General features: G+C 34.9%; 1 protein-coding gene across 1 annotated transcript in view; it reads left to right on the plus strand.

The window, feature by feature from the left end:
- Nucleotides 1-19,277, plus strand: part of MINDY3 (MINDY lysine 48 deubiquitinase 3) — a 46,132-nt gene that overhangs the window by 18,703 nt on the left and 8,152 nt on the right. The window contains exons 9-12 of the mRNA XM_036403737.2: nucleotides 1,272-1,342; nucleotides 1,886-1,966; nucleotides 15,838-15,910; nucleotides 16,716-16,788. Coding sequence (XP_036259630.1) covers nucleotides 1,272-1,342; nucleotides 1,886-1,966; nucleotides 15,838-15,910; nucleotides 16,716-16,788 — 298 coding nt within the window. The remainder of the gene's footprint in view (nucleotides 1-1,271; nucleotides 1,343-1,885; nucleotides 1,967-15,837; nucleotides 15,911-16,715; nucleotides 16,789-19,277) is intronic.

The raw sequence follows: 19,277 nt of genomic DNA on the forward strand, positions 1-19,277 counted from the left end.
CAAAGATCATTTTGATATGTATAGCTCACACTCTAAGGAAGGAGTTGTACTTCCAGACACAAAGGTAGTGAGTAAGATTGTGTTTGTAAGTTTTTTGGGTTTTGATTTTCAGAATTGTATATATGGGGACTTTTTCTTAACAGTAGAGGGGAAAATTAAACCATTACTATAACAACTGTTCTGCACTGATGCAAAATACAGAGAGGTAAACTTGAAGTTGGTGAAGGGAGTATAGCAAAGCCTGGTACTGCAGAGTTCACTTTGCAAATCCAGGAATCTTTTAAATTCAGAATGGCCTCTTTCACTTGCTGTGGTCCTGAGGCTTTATCCCATTGGTATAGATGTCAGTTTTATGCTGCTGTACACAGATGACTGGTGTTAAAAATTATGGTTGAGGCCTAGTGTTTTAGAGGGAACTTTCAAATATGGAAGTCAGTGTTCAACAAAATAAAGGAAATCCAGATATTCTTAAATTGATCATAGTGTATGCTTCCAGTATGTGCTGCTCTTGTCAGACAGTGTTTGGGGATCCAGCAGAGCTGCTCTAAGCAGACAGTACTTGGAGCTCCTTAGATGATGTATACGAAAGCCCAGAGCTTCTTCCAAATCTGTATAATTAGGTTCGAAGCTTGAATTTTGCAGTACTTTCTCTTTATTTATATTAGAGGACCTCAAGTAAGGCTCTGTAAGTGCTCTTCTAATCAGTAGTACATAAATATTTCAGCTATTTCTGGCAGCTGTGTGTGTTTGAGAGCTTTAAATGGAAGTCAGTATTGAAAATCAAATTAGTTTTTCTACTTAAAAAATTATTATTTCAAAAATTGTGTTTTATTATTCAAAATGTGAAATGCATAAGATAAATATGACCAAGGAACTTTAAGAAAAAATAGGGAGAGAGGAAAAAGCATTCATTTATGCATGTATATGGGATTTTCTTTTCTTGAAGATAGCTATTCTTCGTAGATTTTTCTAAGAATAATTGTGATGTAAATTGTAAATATTCCCCTCCTACAAAGTCCAACAGGTTTTTAAAACAGACTATCAACAGGAACCTCTTAAAACCTTGAGTCTGGATCTTATTTTATAGAGAGATCTTACTTATAGAGATCTTGTTTTGTAGAGAGAGAAATTACCATTTTGACTATATTTTGATGATTTGCTATTGTTTCTAAATTGTTATTATTTGACCAAATTTGAAAGTAAGAAAAAAATGGCTTAAAACAGAATTTGCAGATTTTTCTTGAATAAATTTTGTGTTTTCTTTTGAACAGAGCTTCTTGGCATACACAAACAGGCAACAGTAGGCTTTTTGACGTTGATGGAATCACTGAGATATTGTAAGGTAAGCTGTTTTCTACATAATTTTTCTTTCGTTAAGGTGTTGTGGGCTTTTTTAACATATTACTGAAAGCTTTACTGTGTACTATTGGAGATCTTAAAGAACTTTCAAATAATGTTGAAATTCATCTATTGAGACATATATAAGACATATATTAAGACAAATATATGATAAAATGCTTTCTTTATAGTCTGTATTAAATTCCTTTAGCTTAACGCAGAGTTAAAGAAAATAATGTAGTTGGCAGAATGTCAGTATCTTGACTGCAACTGGCTGTCCTTTAATTTATAAAATAAATGTCAATTCTAAATTAATTAATCCAAAGCGAGTTAATAAATCAAGTGGACTTCTACCTTTCATTAGCATCTGATTATAGTATTGTTAAGCATAGTACTTGTCTGCAAGCTAAACACTTACATCATTTTATTAAACATTTTATATCAGTGGAATCCTAACTGTTCTGAAAACTATTTCATTAATTTGGTCACTAACTAGATGACATTTCTGGGTTTGCTTTGTATTTCTGATTTTGCTGTACCTTTTTAGGTTGGCTCCTATTTGAAATCTCCAAAATTTCCCATTTGGATACTTGGCAGTGAAACACACCTCACAGTCTTCTTTGCCAAGGTATGTTAGATGTGGTTTTGGTAACCTCAGGCAGATAAACACCACATAAATTCAAAGTACAGATCTTGCTACAAGGTGACTTTTATGTGGCTTTAATCTAAAAACATAGTCACTAAAACTGTTAATTAAGCCTTTCCTTGGCGGCAGAGTTGTTCCCATACTTAAGCAATATTTCATAACTTGCAGTGTGAAGTCTTCCAGTTTTAGCTTAATTTATTGGGCTGGGGGTAGTTTATGCTTTGGAACACCATGCTTGGGATAAGTACTGCCTTAAATTTCTATAGTGTAAGAGGGATTTTTATAGTAGTTTCATCTCCCTGACAGTATTTCACAATTTTTAATCTGTAGTTGGTTGTTCTAGATTTAAAATAGATGTCAGGACTGTTACAATAATTCTTTATATATATTCTGTCAGATATCTACTGTAGCCTGTAAAACATAAAATGCTTTTGGGAGGACTCTGAGTTTAAAATCTTAAATCAGATTTTCCAAGGAGACAATTTCTGTTTCTTTAGTTGAAGACTGTAAGTTGCTTACCTTAAATTTTATATTTATAGAACATTTGTTTCTGATTAAAAATTTTGTTGAAACTTTGAATAGTACCTACTAGTATATTGGTACTTACTAGAAGTTAACTTCCCTATACAGAATATCTTAAAAAGTTAATTAAAACTTTAACTATAAATCTTGAAAATAAATACCGGAACATACAACAAAGATAAAACTGTAAATTCTCGAACAGTTGAATTTCCTTAAGTAAAACTTTTGCCTAATCTCTACCTTACTAAGAAAGAAACCTCCACAAGATATTGAAAGTTAGTGTAGTAGTATTTTTTAATCTTTAAAGTTAAAATTTAAAAAATCCTTGAAATTAATTAGCCAGTTTTACACATTGAAACTTTTTCTTGCAAAGTTTTAATCCCTGATGTCAGATAAATATTCTTTCTTCCTTCATGGAATAGAAAAGTCCTTCTTCACCTTTGGATATTTGTTTTCTGCTTTACTCTCTCCCCAGTCTTTCCTAGTAAAGCTTTTTTATTTCCATTTTATCCCCAGTTTTTCTGAATGATATCATCAAAGTCAGTACCATGTAGACAGCAATGTGATACAAATAGGTATAATTGCTCTGTTAATGCCAGTCCAGTGTTCCTGTCACAATTATCACAGCTAATGCTCAGTGTCTACAGAGACCATTCCCTGACAGAAATCCACTTCTAATGCTCTTTCTTTTAGGATGCTGAAGGTTGTTTCCTGGGTTTAGAGTAACTGGGTATCAATATCTGGTGTCTCCAATTGGTTCTTCTTTCTTCACTGAACTCCACTTAGGCTGTGTAGAACTTCAGCTTGTTATTATTAAAAACAGAATGAAGAATTGACATGGTCTTGGCAAAGAATTTCTTAGATTTTTTTTTTTGTTATTATTATTAGGCAAAGCAGGAGCTGAAGGTGTGTAAAAGCTCATTGTTTTTGAATTTGAGTGTCTAACCTCACCATTTCTAAAGTAGCAGTTGTTGAGCTTTTCAGGTGGAGCAGAGATGTCAGCTACAGTGGAAATACAAATTGTGTTGACAATCAGTTATTGTATCAATTGAAGCTACATGTCAAAAACTGCAGGAAGAAACTTGAAGTCATTGCCAACGGTAAATCAGCAAGTTGTAGTGTGTGTAGTTGTGTAGATGGTGTTTAATACTGAGGATGTAGCTTCTAGTTTGATGGTGAGTTTGATTACATGAAAAAGAAATGTTCAGAATGGAAAGAGAAAAATTAACTGTGGAGCCAAAACCAGCTCAGATTAAATTTAAAAAAAACAAGTTTTAATTCTTTCAAGCTGCATATATTTTACAGGAGCCTAAGGCCTTATTTTTAAATAGAATAATCTTAGGCAATTATTAATTATTCTTTAAAGCAGAACAGTAATCAGTTTTGTCATTAGCTAAGTAATTCAGTCTAGAAATCTAGAAACAGCAATCTTCCTAGGCTACTGTTGCTATAGACAACTAGCATGGGAAAATTAGGGAACAGAACAGAATCTTCATTTCCTTTAGCATGGAGGTTTAACAAGCAAAAGATTTTACTCAAATTCTGCATACTGCTCTACTTAAAGAAAGAAAGCTGGCTGCTGTTCTTTAGTATTTAGATGTTTGACTCAGATTTTATACATTAGATGAATGATTAACATTTTTCTCCTATCAGTGGAATGAATGATAAACCACCACACACATTTTGATTTAAATATTGTAGACTTCTATTGTTGTCTGCCAGAATACATTTGCACTACTCTAAATGTGGACCATTCTTTCAGCTGTGACTGTAGAAATGTTTTATTTTGTAAAATAAAGGATTCTGTTCATAGATGCCATTCTAAAACTTTGGATATTTTCAATGGATTTTAATGTGCAAAATGTAGCTCAGTATCTTTGGCTGAAGGTCACACTTGCAGCTTAAAGTGAAAATTAATTACCTAAATTGTGGAATTTGGCTTAAGCTCTCTTGTAACTGCTGCTGCATGAAATAGCTGTAAACAGAGACAGTTGAGTCAATGCCTAGTTTTAAGACAAGTTTGCAGTGGGTCAGCAGTTTCTCCTGTTTCTAAAATAGTAAGTTTTCTTTTACCTGCATGGTCTTCATCTACACATCTTGACTATCATAGCATTTCTGTACATACCCAGTGAGTAATCAACCTTTTTTTTAGTACAGAGATTTGGAGATAGAGAGAAATAACAAATAATTTCTTTATTGTTTTGATTGAAGCACATTTTGTTAAAGATAATATCAGTAGTTTTGTTGTCTGGGACTTAACCAACCTGTCATCAGCCAAATAATTATTTGTACTTAGATCTTTTGGAAAGAAAATAGAATCTGGAAATATGTGAAATGGACCCTCACATCTTCATTTCCAGAGTAGACTGTCTTGAAAAATACTACAGCTTGTTCTGCAGATGGGTAAATGTTGAAGTCAGGAAGCACATGCAAACATCTATATTATCTGAATAGTTCTTCAAAGCTCTGATAGTTATGTGTGTCATAATAGAGTTGGAAAAATTTTGTGGATCACTGTGGGGGGGTCCCTAGTAAAAAACCATAACTAGTACCACCATATTATTTTTCTTCACAGGCTTTTGTGTGTTTAAAGTCAGAAAGCTGCTTAATGCTCAGCAATCCAAATTTAATGTTTTCTAAACGAATAAATGTGGCTATTACTCCTAGTGGTCATGGACTGCATTTGCAACAAGGTAGATTATCTGTAGGCTACTAAATCCAAGCAGCCATCATTTCTGCCTCTCCCTGCCCACTATTCCTTTCAGTGAATAGAAGAACTTTCAAATGGCTTCAGTCCAACAAAAGCAAACAAGAAATCTTTCATCTGACACAATGAACTTCCCTGCATGGTTTGTCAGACAGTGTGAAGCAAATATGTGATATTGTAAATGTTCTCTAAAAATCTGCTTTATTACTACAGGTCTTTTTGTGTTGTTTTTTCTCTTTCGTTGTAGGGATAAGAGAGAGTAGGAAGTGGGGCAGCTCTAAATAAGGCTGTGATGTTCTGGATGGAGTGTTGTGCAGGCATTTCATAATTATTTTTATGATACTCATAGGAAGTTATGACAAGTTGAGACAATTCAGAACTTCTAGGAATGCCAAAATGTGGTCAGACACTGTATAAAAGAGTACCAACAAGTTGAAATGTTATGCAAAATATACCAAGAAAATGATCCAGTGCAAACAATAGGAAGAACAGCAGGAGGTTAATAGGTGCTTTCTAATTCTGTCGTGACATGCAAATCCACATTGTGTTGAAGTTTGAATTCAGACTCATTGAAAGTGAAAAGACAGTGTGGAATAAATGTATGTCTGCTGACATCACGTGATTGAAACTGTGGGGACACTTCAGCTGTGTAGGTCTTTAAGAAATTTCCTTTGTTTCTATGTCTTTGAGCACAGAGGCCACAACAGAATTGGCTATCCATTTTCAGTTACAGCATTGTGGCATTTCTAGACTTGAAGAGTCAGATAAGCAGAGAAAATGCCTGTCTGAGAAATCTGAATAAGTTACAAATTACTGCTTTTGAAGGCAAATGTCCTGTCCTGGACTCCTGGAACCACATTGGTTTCAGATTACATTTTCTTATTTCTCTGACTTTGATCACTGTAACCTGTTCTACACATTCTCAGGGCCTTTCTTCTGCATCCTTGATAGCATTGTCTCTCAGAAGAAAGAACATTGACTTCTGTTCCTAAACAATCTCTTTCATCAGAGTTCAGCTGAGGGGCACCTCACCAAACACTGACACTGTTGTAGGAGAGCCTAAATGTGGGGCAGTGGTGTTCACCAGAGCAGGGCCGACAGGGAGTGTGAGTTGGTGCAGCATTAAGCTCAGAACACCAACAGAGATTGTTGGTGGTGTGAAAGGAATTGAAATGCATGTGTAAAAAATCAGTCATTATTACTATGTGTTAACAACTTTGGTTTCTACAAAAATAACCTATGTGAATCTTTTAACTTAAGAACTCTCCTACTTAGGGAAGGGAGTGAAAAATGGCTGTGCACTTCCTTTTGTTTTTCACTTCCATGACCAGTAAATGCAGGTAACCAGATTTTGAAAAACATGTTTTCATCAAAGAAATTAAAATCACATTTTGAAGATTTCACTTCAGAAAATGGTTACAGAGCACATGGCTATAGAGTCTGTAATTTTCAGGAGTAAGAGGAATTGATTCTGTTGGAACAGTCTGGACACTAAAAGGAAAATGTATAGATGTGTGAGACAACAGCAGAAATCATTTCTAGACTAAAGTAGGGTTCCCGTTTTCTGTGTGCTGTTTAAGAGCAGGGAGGCAAATGCTGTTCTGTTTTTGACAGTAGTCTTTACCTGACTAAATCAGCATTGACTCTTCAAATATTCCTAATGTTAATTTAAGAGCTCCTTTCTGCAGGAGGAGAGCCATTTTTAAAATTAATGTTGGTGGAGGGTGTTTCCTGTGGGAACTATGGCCTCCTAAAAAGAATTGAAGTTACTCCAATGGTTGGTTTAAGATTTGTAGTGTAAATGCTATTGCTAAATGAACTTAATTTTTTCTGAATAAGACAGCATTTCATAAGTTCCTAAGTATCCCAATCCTAAATGAGTTTTATAGTAGAAAGGCCAGCCTGATGGTTCCCTCTCTATTTAGTATTTTCTTCTGCAGAAATTGTTCTGTACATTTGATTATCTGTGCTTTTATGTACCTTCTCTAGTTCACCCAAGTGCTTAATTTTTGACTTTATATGTTAAGTTTATTGGGAAGTATATCCTAACAGTTCATTCACTTCTAGGTTTAAATTTTTTCCATCTTGAACCACCTTTTTTCTGATACATATTTCACATCATAATATTGTTTGGGCTGGAAGGGACCTTGAAGATCCCATGGCCAAGGACACTTTCTACTAGACCAGGTTGCTCAGAGCCCCATCTAGCCTAGAGCCCCATCTAGCCTACTCTTGAACACCTCCAGAGATGGGGCATCCACAACTTGTCTGGGCAACCTGTTCTGGTGCCTCACCACCCTCACAGTAAAGAATTTCTTCCTAATATCTAATTTAAACCTACTCTCTTTCAGTTTGAATCCATCTCTACTTGTCCTGTCACTACATGCTCTTGTTAAAAATCCCTCTCCACCTTTCTTATAGGCTCCCTTCAGGTACTGGAAGCCCCAGTTAGGTCACAGCTAATAGTATATTCCTTATCGGGGGTTATCTTCATGGAATCATTCCAGAAATTGAATTTTGAATGAGAAATTTGGAGTCATTTCCACACGGAATTTTTTAAGAGCCCTAAAAGTTAAACCACTGTCTTCCAAAATATGGAATTTAATACGCTTATAGTAATACAATGAAGAGAAGCCAAATAAAATGAACAACTTCTCCACATGCCCCATGTACCTTTAGATGAGGTAAGAGGTAGAAATCATAAATCTTGATTGATAAATCATAAATCTTGATGGTGTGGCAGGCGCACACCATCCATTCTTTGCTTTACAAAGCACCTTCCCTTTTACTTTATCTTTTAATTGTGGCCTAGTAACTGCATATTTTTTATAGCAGATAATGATACTGGGAATACTAAGAATTGGGAATGTAGTATTCACCATGTGACAGAGTGGTTGCTCAGCTTATGAACTGATTATCTGCCTGTTGTGTGTCCTGTTTGAGGAAATGGATCTCTATGAATGGCTGTTAATCCTTGCTCCCTTGTTATAAATACATGTTCTGGATGGAATCCGAGGAATCATTCTTCCCCTTACAGTTTTTTTTCCTGAGAAAATGTCCTGGAGTCGTTAATGTATTACAGAACTTAGGAAACAGAGTTTTAAATATAGTTAGTGAATGCCTATTAAAGATATTTTTAAGTGAAGTGTTCTTGGGCAAAACAACAGGGAAATTATTTTGTGGCCATTTGTCTCTTTGCATGTTTTTTCTCCAAAATGTCTGAAGACCAGATGTTCTTTCTGAGCAGGGCACCATGTATCCTTGGAAGTGGAGGCGTACATGTTCTTTTATTCTCTGTTTAGCCTGCCTTATTCCCATGTTCCCAGACCCTAATGGGATAGATGCAGGAACTAGAAACAGAAAATGAGACTCCCAGCATGCCAACATATGCTTCAGTAATGAGAATAGGCTTTAAAATAGTAACTGTTATAGTCCTGTTCTGAAACTTTGTGCCAAGTTCTGCTTTTTGCAAAACTTGCACACTGTCTAATAAACTGTGACATGACAGGCTGAACTTGTGTAGAGAATTTCTATCAGGAGACTTTGGGTCATTTTATAAATGGCAGGAACCTGGTTGAAATCTGTGTTGTAGCTGTTGTTTGATCCACAAAACCTTAATACATTTGACAGCTGTGGAATCCCCAGGACCATAGGGTGAATCCATGTACAGCATCAGATTTAATCCAAGTACAATCACAAAGATCTTTAGCAACCAATTTCTAACCACTTTTTTAAAAAGCATTGAAAAATAAGTTTTCTATCCCTTTATTTTCTCGTTTCATAGCAATAACAGCTTTATTGCATGCAAAATAAAAATAACTTTGACCTCTTTTGATAAGGCAGCTTTACTTTCAGGTTAGGATATGTAAATGAATGAATTGAAAGTCAGAATGTGGAAGGATTTTGACAGAGAAAAGGCAGAGACAGGGATTGTCTGTGGAGGAGGGACCTTTCAACTCCTAGCAAAGGTGAAGCACATTTAGTGATACTTTAGCTATTGCCTTCATTTTCTGTTGTTCTTCTCTTACATAGGAAGTTACGTGTGATTAGGTATGTGAATAACATATTCTCTTGTTTCTAAAACTCAACCTCATAGCTACCTCATGTAGCAACCTCATTTAGATATTTAAATACGTTTTCCCAGTGTTGGTTTGTTTTAGATAAGAAGTTTATGACATCTGTTTTCTTTGTATGTTACAGGGAGTCCAATGCCATTTTCTTCTACCAGTTGACAGTTTACAGTATCTTATATGTGTACTTTAAAAATAACTGTTACAGAGGGGTGCCAAAGTTGTCAGAGACTGTGGTATGAAAATATTGAAGCATTTCAGGTGTATTTAAGGAAGAAAGTCAGTCACTGCCCGTGTGCAGTTAAGAAAGCTCATGCAGTTGAAGTGAAGTGAGATGGGCTTTACTGTATAATACAGCTGTAATGAAAAAAAAATTTCATGTGTTTTGTATTAATAAAAGAATAAAATAATTGGTTTTATAGAAGCTATATATTCTGCTACTGTTAGTGTCAGCTACCTGACCATAATATACTTCAAATATGAACATAAATGGCAATACTGCTTTTATAATATATGAAACTGTGATGTTTTTGAATAACAGTGGATCACATGCCACTATTAATGTACTTTTTTTCTTCATTGCTTCACAAAGCTTGTACATTTCACTTGAAAAGATATAAAATGTTTCTGTTAGAATAATGAACCAGGTGAAGAATTGTCCTTTAGAAACACTCGGCATATTTGAGTTATAAAATAATTAATCCTGTCTGTTTTCAAAAAGCATTTCATCTTTCTGGATTGAAGCAAGTCAGAGCGTTTTCATCATCCCAAGAGAGAATTATATGGTTTAAGTGGGAAACTGAATACTGTAGGCTGGTTTCCAACATTAAGTGCAGCTTTCATTATTGTTAGAACTGTAGTTAGAAAGATTTAAATTTCTGCAGTCCATCTTCACTGTTTTAAACTTTGCTATCAAGTGTTCCTGTCATACATGTTCATTTCCCACCTCCTTATTGTACTTCCCAACAGAATTAGTAATATGTTAATACTCACCACTGTGTTGTGTAGCAATCAGCTCATGTCTATAGGCTGAAATAGTACTAGATGTAGAAATAGTATTTGAGACTAGATATTAATTTTTTTACGTAGAAAATGGTAGCATAATAATAGAAGCTAAAGTTCATCTTGAATGAATTATATTATGGAGGTTTTGGAAGTCACAGAACATGGAATTTGTCCACTTCCAGCTTGATTCCTCTTAAGAACAAAGTTTTGTGTTTATATAGCATTGTATTCTGTCTTCCAACAAAAAAAAAAAAAGCTATGTGAATATAACTTGAAAAGCTGCCCTTGCAGATTAAGCTTTTGACTGGAGAGTAGTATGTAATTTAGTTATTAGAGAAGAATTCCAGTAAACTCAAATTTGCTGACTCTTGATCTATAATTCCAGTAATGTATTTTTACTTTCAAAACAAAGACATTTTGTGTTGATGAGCAAAACAAGCTAGTAACTGAATAAGAATAATACTATATACCTAATCCTTATTGGTTTACAGTAATCTCTTATAATCTGACTGTGAAAGCAAGGAACATGTTGAAGAAGCTCTTATTTTTTAGCAAGTAACCATGTGAATTGTTGCCTTCTTGTGATGTTTTAAACTAAACCACCAACATCTGTGGCAATGTAACTGCAAATAGGTATTCACTGTACTTTTGAGTTTCTCTTATTTTTAAAAACTGCAACACTGTGGCTTTTTTGTTGGCTGTCTTGTTAAACCACCCTCTCTCAAAGGAATGGAGGATATATTGTGGTTTCTATAGCTTATTTGAGTGTATGTTAGAAGCCCCACTTTCCAGACCAATAGGCTGACAGGCTCCTCAGATTTCTGTTACTAATTCTTTTTCTTTGGTTTGTGTTCGCTTTTCTTCCAAAGCCTCACCCCACCCTTGGATCAAGTAGGCTCTCTTTTCTGTCTGGTACTATGGGTGAATGTGAAAAAGAGTTTGAAGTAGTCCATATGTAGCTTTTCTTTCTTCCCTGTTGAGAACTCATTTCTGTCCTCAGCAAGGTACTGCAGGTACTGTAGAGTAAATGCAGTCATTTCACTTTTGCAAGGCAGTGTGCAGCTAGAGCCAGTTTGCTTCCTTTTAACACCCTTGTTGTAGCAAATTGCTTGTCATGAATGTTCCTCCTCCAGCACCACCACTATCCCTTGATGAACACTTTCAGATTAACTGTGGTGTTATCCTGGTCTAAACTACAAGGCCTGTATTTTATTTTCTGACCCCAGTAAGAATTCCATTACTTTGGGGGTGGCATTCTTCCTTTTGTATTTCCTCTTTTCTTTATTTCCTCTTTTCTTATTCAAGGAAAGTATTTTCTTCTGGCATTTTCTGAATCCCAGATAGACTCATAGCCCTTCCTCAAGGCTTAGGAGGATACAGTATATGGTCTTTGACACCTGCCATTCTGAAGTGGAAATAGTTGTGGCCACAGAGCTCTTGTATAGTGACAGAAAAGTCTAGGACCTTTCCTTCAGGTTTTCCATATACATCTCCAAAGTGGAAAAAACCTTGTACTCCTTCAAGTATTGTTTGGGTACGTTCCAGTAGTTTGGCATTTTTTGATGCCTTCTCTCATGGAAGATAGTGTGCTGCAGAGCAATGGCACGTTCTATTGGCCAGCACAAGAAAATCCTGGTAAGCAGGCTGTGCAGGGCACTGCCCTCTGCAAGCTACCGGTGTGGGTGATGTCCCTGAACACAAATGGGAGTCTTGAACCAGTCTTCATTGGCCATCTCTCTGTAAAAGACTCATAGTCTTTTAAATTAAATTTATGCCAAATGACATCAAATGGTTTAGGACTGACTTCACAGGTGAATGTTCTAGGATTTGACTTGCTTTGTTACCACGGCATAATTCTCTTAACTGTCCCTTTCCAGACAGACCCTTCACAATAGTCTGCCTAGATTGACAGTAGATGATATGTTGGTATTTTTAGAACCAGTAACTTCAAACCTCAGTGGTCTTAATACTTCCTCTGTGGTGCCTAAGAGGAGAAAAGATCTATGACCTTTCCATAACTGTTTAGTTCTTTGTATGATGGTAATAATGGTCTCCCATTTTAGATCTTAAGGACTCTCTTTTCCTTGGTTTGATAAATAGCTCCTAGGAAAACCTACAAAAGAAAGCTGCTATTTAATTTCAAGCAATGCCCAAATTCTACTGAGCCTTCACCTTAATGAGAGTCAGCAGCTGGGTTTTTATATCGTTCTAAGTCTTTGAACCTTTTTTTTTGCTATTGCAGTGATGATGCATTTCCTGCTTTTCAACTGATACCAGTCTGTGTTAAATTCTAATTTTTGGTTCACTTCCTAGCCAGTCCCTACAAGTAAAACTATCTGATACCTTTAGGACACAAACTCGATACATAAGGCACTTCTGCTCTGTGCCCCCAAATAAAGCTGCATTCAATTAATTCTGTTCTCGCTTAGTTAAGTGAGTTGTTATATCTCAGGCTATAAAGAGCATTTCAGTTCTGGCTTTGGTAGCAGGATCCCTTCACCTTTTGAAGAAGAACATTCTCTGTCTGCTCAGGGTACATAGAGTGGATGTGGAGACTGATGGCAAAGGAATGATTACAGCCACAGGAGGATCTGAAGTTGGACATTGTAATTTCAGAGCACTGTCCAATTTGAAATGCATTCCAGTCATGTGTGAAAGACCTGTGTGTCCAGATTATAATGATACAGTTACATAGTACATCAGTAGGATTGTGTGAAGTGTCTTTTCTCTTCAAAATACAATCTCCAAAGGAACCTTGCTGACAGATAAAATCAAATTTCTTTTTGAACCAACTCCTCACTGAGATGCTCTGCCTGGCATCCAGTTTCAACAATCAGTTGTGAGACTCCTGTAAAATTGAAATTGGGCAATGAATTCAGAAGTCAGCTAGAGAGATGGGAATAAATTTCAGAGATCCCATCAACCTTGTTTTCTTAGGAAGCCATTTTGGAAAAGTTGATGCCTTGAAAGCCACTGATTATAGCATTGAAAAATACACACTTCTCTCTGTAATACAAGACTGAATTGAATAAACCAGTTCTCCAGATGTGATTACAAGTTACAGCAAGTTAAAAAGTTGATAAACAATCAATGTTTCTATATTGTTTTTAGGTAAATTTTTAAGAAGAAAGTTAGTATTACAATATATAATTCTTCTACTCAGTAGTAGAAGTCTTCTACTGAGTAGTCACTCAGTAGTGATAGTGTAGAACCATAAAGCACTTCATATGCAAGCAGATTTCTTTTTTCAGGGCAATGGGTCTTTCAGGGTGTGATTTTTGTAAAAATTCATAGCCTGGATTTTGGTGTGGCTTAGCCATTATGTTCTGCTTTGGATTTTCAGAATGAAATGTTTGGGAATGTTTTCATTATAACTGATGAAGAATATTTTTTGCCTCTGAGGCTAAGCATGGGATCTTAAAATAACTGGTACTACTGATGAGAATAACTTTTCAAAGTAATATAAAATGACTTGTTTGTGTATCACAAGAGCCAATGAGTGAAACATGATTTTTGGGACATGTTGTTCTTAGTATTGAAAATAATTATTATAATTAACTGTTTATGAGATTCCCTTATATAGAACTTTCACTGCATGGGTTACATCAAAATACAATTCATAAGGCTGCAGTGGGGAATCTATTTTGGCACATATGGTGAAATATCAGCTTGGGCAGCTGAAATATGTTTTTGTTAGATGTTTATCACATTTTCAGCTTTATTGCATGAGGGACCTATGGTATTTTTTCCCCCAGTACAAATATATGGACTTATTGGAGTTTTTAAAGTTATCTGTGTAGTGGAAATGAATGACACGGTAAGTTAATAGGTTGTGTGAGATTTGTATGTAAAGGAGCTTGCATTTTAACTTTTTATACTACAGCAATCTCAGTGAAAAGTTAGAATTATTTTACAGGTAAGAGAGGTTGGGGTTTTGGTCATCTGACTCTGAGACAGACTTTTCTGTTTCCATCTGAAGTTACTTGCTTAGAGCATCAGTACATGACATTTAGTGAATAAAAATATTAATATGTAACAATATGGAAGCTTTACCATATTTGAAAGTTCCTTTAAAAGAGAGAGAATTTTTGGTATGACTAATGCATTTAGTGACTTCATCTCTTAGTTCTTCCTTCTTTTCAGTTCATGTATACATGCATGAACTGAAAAACTAAGGACCTGGAAAACTAAAATGCTAACAGAAGTACACATTATTTGCAAATTGGACTATGAAAAAACTTGTTGGCAGTTGTGGAAGACTTGCTTTAAAGAATCTGTTTTGTGTAACATGAAGTTGTGGAAAGTACTGCATGAACAGGATAATTTGTGGGTAGGGAGGACAGTGCAAATGCTTGTCTTTATTCTTGGATTACGTTAAGATTGTATGGAAGGAACTGCATACTTGTAAACCAAAGTAGAGCTATGTAGTTTACATTTGAAATTCTGTGTCTATGCCACTGGAAGTTACTTTGGGTTATATCCTTCCATACCACTGGAAATTCTAAGTGGTCTCCCTTGTTAAATAGGCTTTGTGAGCTGCTGATTTTTTAAATAAGAAACTACAGCTAAAACATCCCTTCTTCAGAGTTAAATCCTGAATATTGAAATCACTAATCATCTTGTTGTTAATAAGCTTTATGTGCTATGGCATCATTGGTTTTAAACTGAGAAATATTTACATTAATTTATTGTAATACACTGTGATAATGAAATCTATTCCTACTTCAGTATGTTTTGTATTCCAGATTATTTAAGAATTGGTCAAATATTACAAAATTTCATAGTGTATGTATGTGCCTTATATAAAAGCATAAGTGTTACCCATTATGACAGGGTATGTGCTCAACAACTGCACAACTTCATACTTTGTTTGGCATCCTGAAACCAACTGTATTGAGCTAATGTAGTCTTTTTATCTGAAAGTACTTTAAAGGATTTTAGAACATATGTAAACATGAAGATACATTGTTAAAATATTGGTTTTCTTTAAATGTTCTAGTTATCATTCATTTATAAAATCAGTGGAATTTTTTTCATTAAACACAGTGGATTTATTTCTATTAAGTCATATTTATGGATTTTTAAAATTGCATTATTGTGATACTGAATTAATATAAAAATCTAGCATTTATATTTCTAGTACATAAAGTAAGCAATTTTCAAGTTGTTGTCATCAGGAGAGATGAGCAGGACAAAGGGACTCCTTCCAAATTATTTTCTCCTGTGCACTTTCCCACTTGGAGCTCTTGAGTACAAATGATTGGAATTGTAGTTTCCAATTAGCTTTTGTGCCACAACATCTGCATGATAAGACTTGCATAAAATTTGTGTAGAAGTCTGTGGAATAATCTTTAGCATACTTCTTGATTGTTTCATTTCACTATCAGCAAAATTGCTGAATTACTTTAACTTTCTCCGTTGTATTGAAATTTTCATTAATTTAGGTTCCAACTGGGTGTAGTATGGCTAAACATTTTCTCAGTAATCTGTATCTGAAGTAAGAATGTTTTGTAAGTTTTCTTTGTGGGTTTTTTTTTTCACCTCCACAGGACATGGCCCTTGTTGCTCCTGAGGCACCTTCAGAACAAGCAAGAAGAGTTTTCCAGACATATGACCCTGAGGGTAAGGGCTGTACTTTGTGCTGAAATAAGATTTTTTTAATAGAAATGTACTTATTAAGAGAGAAATGAAAGCCTAGTCCTTAAGAAATGTTCAGTACAGGAGTCAATCTACAAGTGACATTGAGCACCCTGGTCTACTGGAAGGTCACCCTGCCCACGACAGGCAGGTTGGAACTAGGTGATCTTTAAGGTCCCTTCAAACCCAAAACATTCCATAATTCTATGAAGAAATTATTGGAGAATTCTGCAGTAAAGGAATTTGTGCAATAGGAAGTAGAGTTTTTAAAAGAGACGTTTTTTAACCTTGTTATGTTCTTTGTAGTTAACATAAAGCTTAAATAAAATTTATTTCTCCCATATTAAATTTTCATTAAACAACTGATCTGATATGATTCATTCTTCATGAGATTTTGTTCTTGAATGTATGCAGCATACATGGAAAATTTTCTTATGTGCTGGAAAACAGAGGATGGTTAGCATTCAGGTACTATTTTAACTGATCAAAAGGGAAAAACAGTGCAGCTGTTATCCCAAGGTACATCGTGGAGAACTCTATACAAAGATTGAATTCTTAGCAAGTATTAAGCATCTCAGTTTATGAGTAATAAATCCAGTTTCTGTATTGCACTTCTATTTTTCTTTTTTTTTAAAGTGCCAGAAAAGCATTTGAAAACTCCTTTCCTTCTAGAACCCCAAAATTTGCTTGCAAATTTTACATGTAAAGATATGTTTGTATTTTTAAGTGAGATTTGTGCTGGAAAGTATTTTGTTTCTTTTTCTCACAAGAAACTTTGCTACTTCTTCAGATAATGGGTTTATACCTGACACCCTGCTAGAAGATGTAATGAAGGCTCTGGACCTTGTTTCAGATCCTGAATAGTAAGTATAATAAAATTTAAATACTGCAGAAGTATCAATTAATGACATTAATTATCATTTAAGGCTTTTTTTTTCTTGATTCCATTTACCACATATCTATAATAATTTTGGGTTGGTTTTGGTTTTGGATTTTTTTTCCTAGTTTGGATTTTTTTCATTCTGGGCAGAGAGTGTTATTTTCAAATGTTAAGCTTTAAATTTAAGGGAAGGAATTAAAATTAAAATGTCTCTAACTTTGGTAGTAATAACTAGAAGAAAAAAACCCCTCAAACCTACTGCATTACTGTATATTCAGGAGATAGTCAGGATTATATTTTTATATATTAATGTATATAATGAAATGGTGTGTCAGGATTATATTTTTATATATTAATGTATATAATGAAATGGTGTGTCAGAAGAGCTAAACAGTCAAAGTATTCAGAGGGAAGTCTGGATTACCACTGGATCTTTCTGCTGAGTTGGAAGCTGAAACTGCTTCAGTTAAAGTTTTGTTTCCACTAGGACTCAGGACCTAGTAGTGTTTATAATTGCCATTTATTTTCAGAAATAACACATTGATTCCCAGGGTTGGAGTTACAATGCAAATGTTTAGGCTCTAATATGGACAGATAAGACTAATATTAAGTGACAGCAGTTAACCCTCAATGTCAAAACTTACCATGTTTTGTGACTAAATGCTTAACCCAAAAAGGAGAGCCAAGCACTTGCACTTTTTTAATGCCCCCAAAGTTGCTTCTGCTCTTTTGTAAACATTTGGTCTAGTTTAGTTGGGTCAAAACTGGAATGACTGTGGAGACTGTGAGTTTACTTACCAGAGCCATCTGAAATGTGGTTGAGCCTATTTTCTGTCCTTTCAAATGTTTATAGTGTAGTTGATAATGAAGTTTACTGAGTTGTTCTCTGGAGGAGAGGGGTAAAAATTGAAATAGAGTTACCCAAACCAAAAGAAAGTACCAGACAAAAGGCTCACATTCATATTATAACAATAAGTGGTGAAATTTGCAAAAGACATTTTTTTTAAAAGGAGGAGAAAGAAACAAAGCCATCATTTAATAGGTCTAAGAAGATGACTTTCACCTTTTTTTCACTTTCTCAATTTTTTGTTCTACTGTCTCTGTAGAAAAATTCTCTCTTCATTCAGTGGTTTTTCCATTTGGTTGTTTGTCTTTCAGGGTGTTTGTGGCATAGCCCTGTCATATTTTATTTGCATAGCATATAAAATATAAATTGATGTACAAAGAGCCAGTCAAAAGACCTGCTGTATTGAAAAGCCATGATCAAAACATGGACTATGCAGTCTTAAATCATCTCCTCTTAAATAAATATATGCCCATTACTATTATCTTGAGAACCTACTCTGTTTGGGCTCTAAAGGTTCTGTCTTTTAGTGTGGAACACAAGTATAAATAATGTATTTCAAATTCCATACAGGCTTTTTTGCTTGTTTTTTGTTTTTTTGTTCTTAAGTAAAATTAAAGGCCTTGCCTCCAAATGTATTATTTAAATTTTTGATTATCTAATTCAAGGCTTTAAGTTTCTCAGAATCTCAGAATGTATAAAGATCAGACCTGATAAGAATTTTAGAACTGTAGAGGGGAAAACTAGAGAGCAGACATGTAGAGCAGACATGAATTAGCAAGGTGACTTAGCCAGTACTGAATGCCATTGCATGTGTTTTTAGTAAAATTTTTTAGTGTTTTAGTAAATGTATCTGAGAACACACCTGTCTCATTTGTTTTGCCTGTTTCTAAAAACCATTTGATGCCCTTTAGGGCACTGATTTGAGCACATCTGTCAATGTAGGTTTAGCTTGCTGAAAACATTTTATGCTCTCTATTTGACCAGTAGTGGAGGTTTTTGTTCCCACACACTTCTCAGCAATAACAGTAAAAAGGTCCCAAGACTTGTAACCTCTTGAGTTCAGGTGCCAAGCTTTGCACTGAGGAGACTGAAGCATAAATGTGTTCAGTAGCACTGCTGTGGTACCAGTAACAGTGAAAGGTGTTAATGATCTGCTGAAGGAAAAAGCCTCATTTGAAGCACAGTAAAATCCAAGTTTATTAAATCTACCCTCCTGCTTAACTGATTGAATTTTGTACAGTGGCCATATTTAAAAACTTACATGGTGCTGTATTTCTAAACAGTTCTTGCATTTCTTTATTGAGTATATACCTTGCTTTAATTTTATTACATAATTTTAAGTTCATTTTAAAAATAATCTGTTACGGTTCTGTTTGCAAACACAATGTTTTTGCATCTCTGCTGCAGCATTTCAAGAATTTGGGCAGGTTTCAAGCAGCCACAGACATAGCCAAAATTTTGTACTTTGAGAGCAGTGAGAATGAGGAATAGAAGGGTTGAAGTCCAGTAGCTTGCAAGTTCTCAGTTGTGATTTCACTTGAGTAGTGATTTTTTTTTAAAATAATAAATTAGCATTGTTTATAGGATACCACATTCAGTGTTAGGAATTTTAAAATTCTTCTCCC

Source organism: Molothrus ater, chromosome 1 (genome assembly GCF_012460135.2).
Source record: "Molothrus ater isolate BHLD 08-10-18 breed brown headed cowbird chromosome 1, BPBGC_Mater_1.1, whole genome shotgun sequence".
Lineage (NCBI taxonomy): Eukaryota > Metazoa > Chordata > Aves > Passeriformes > Icteridae > Molothrus > Molothrus ater.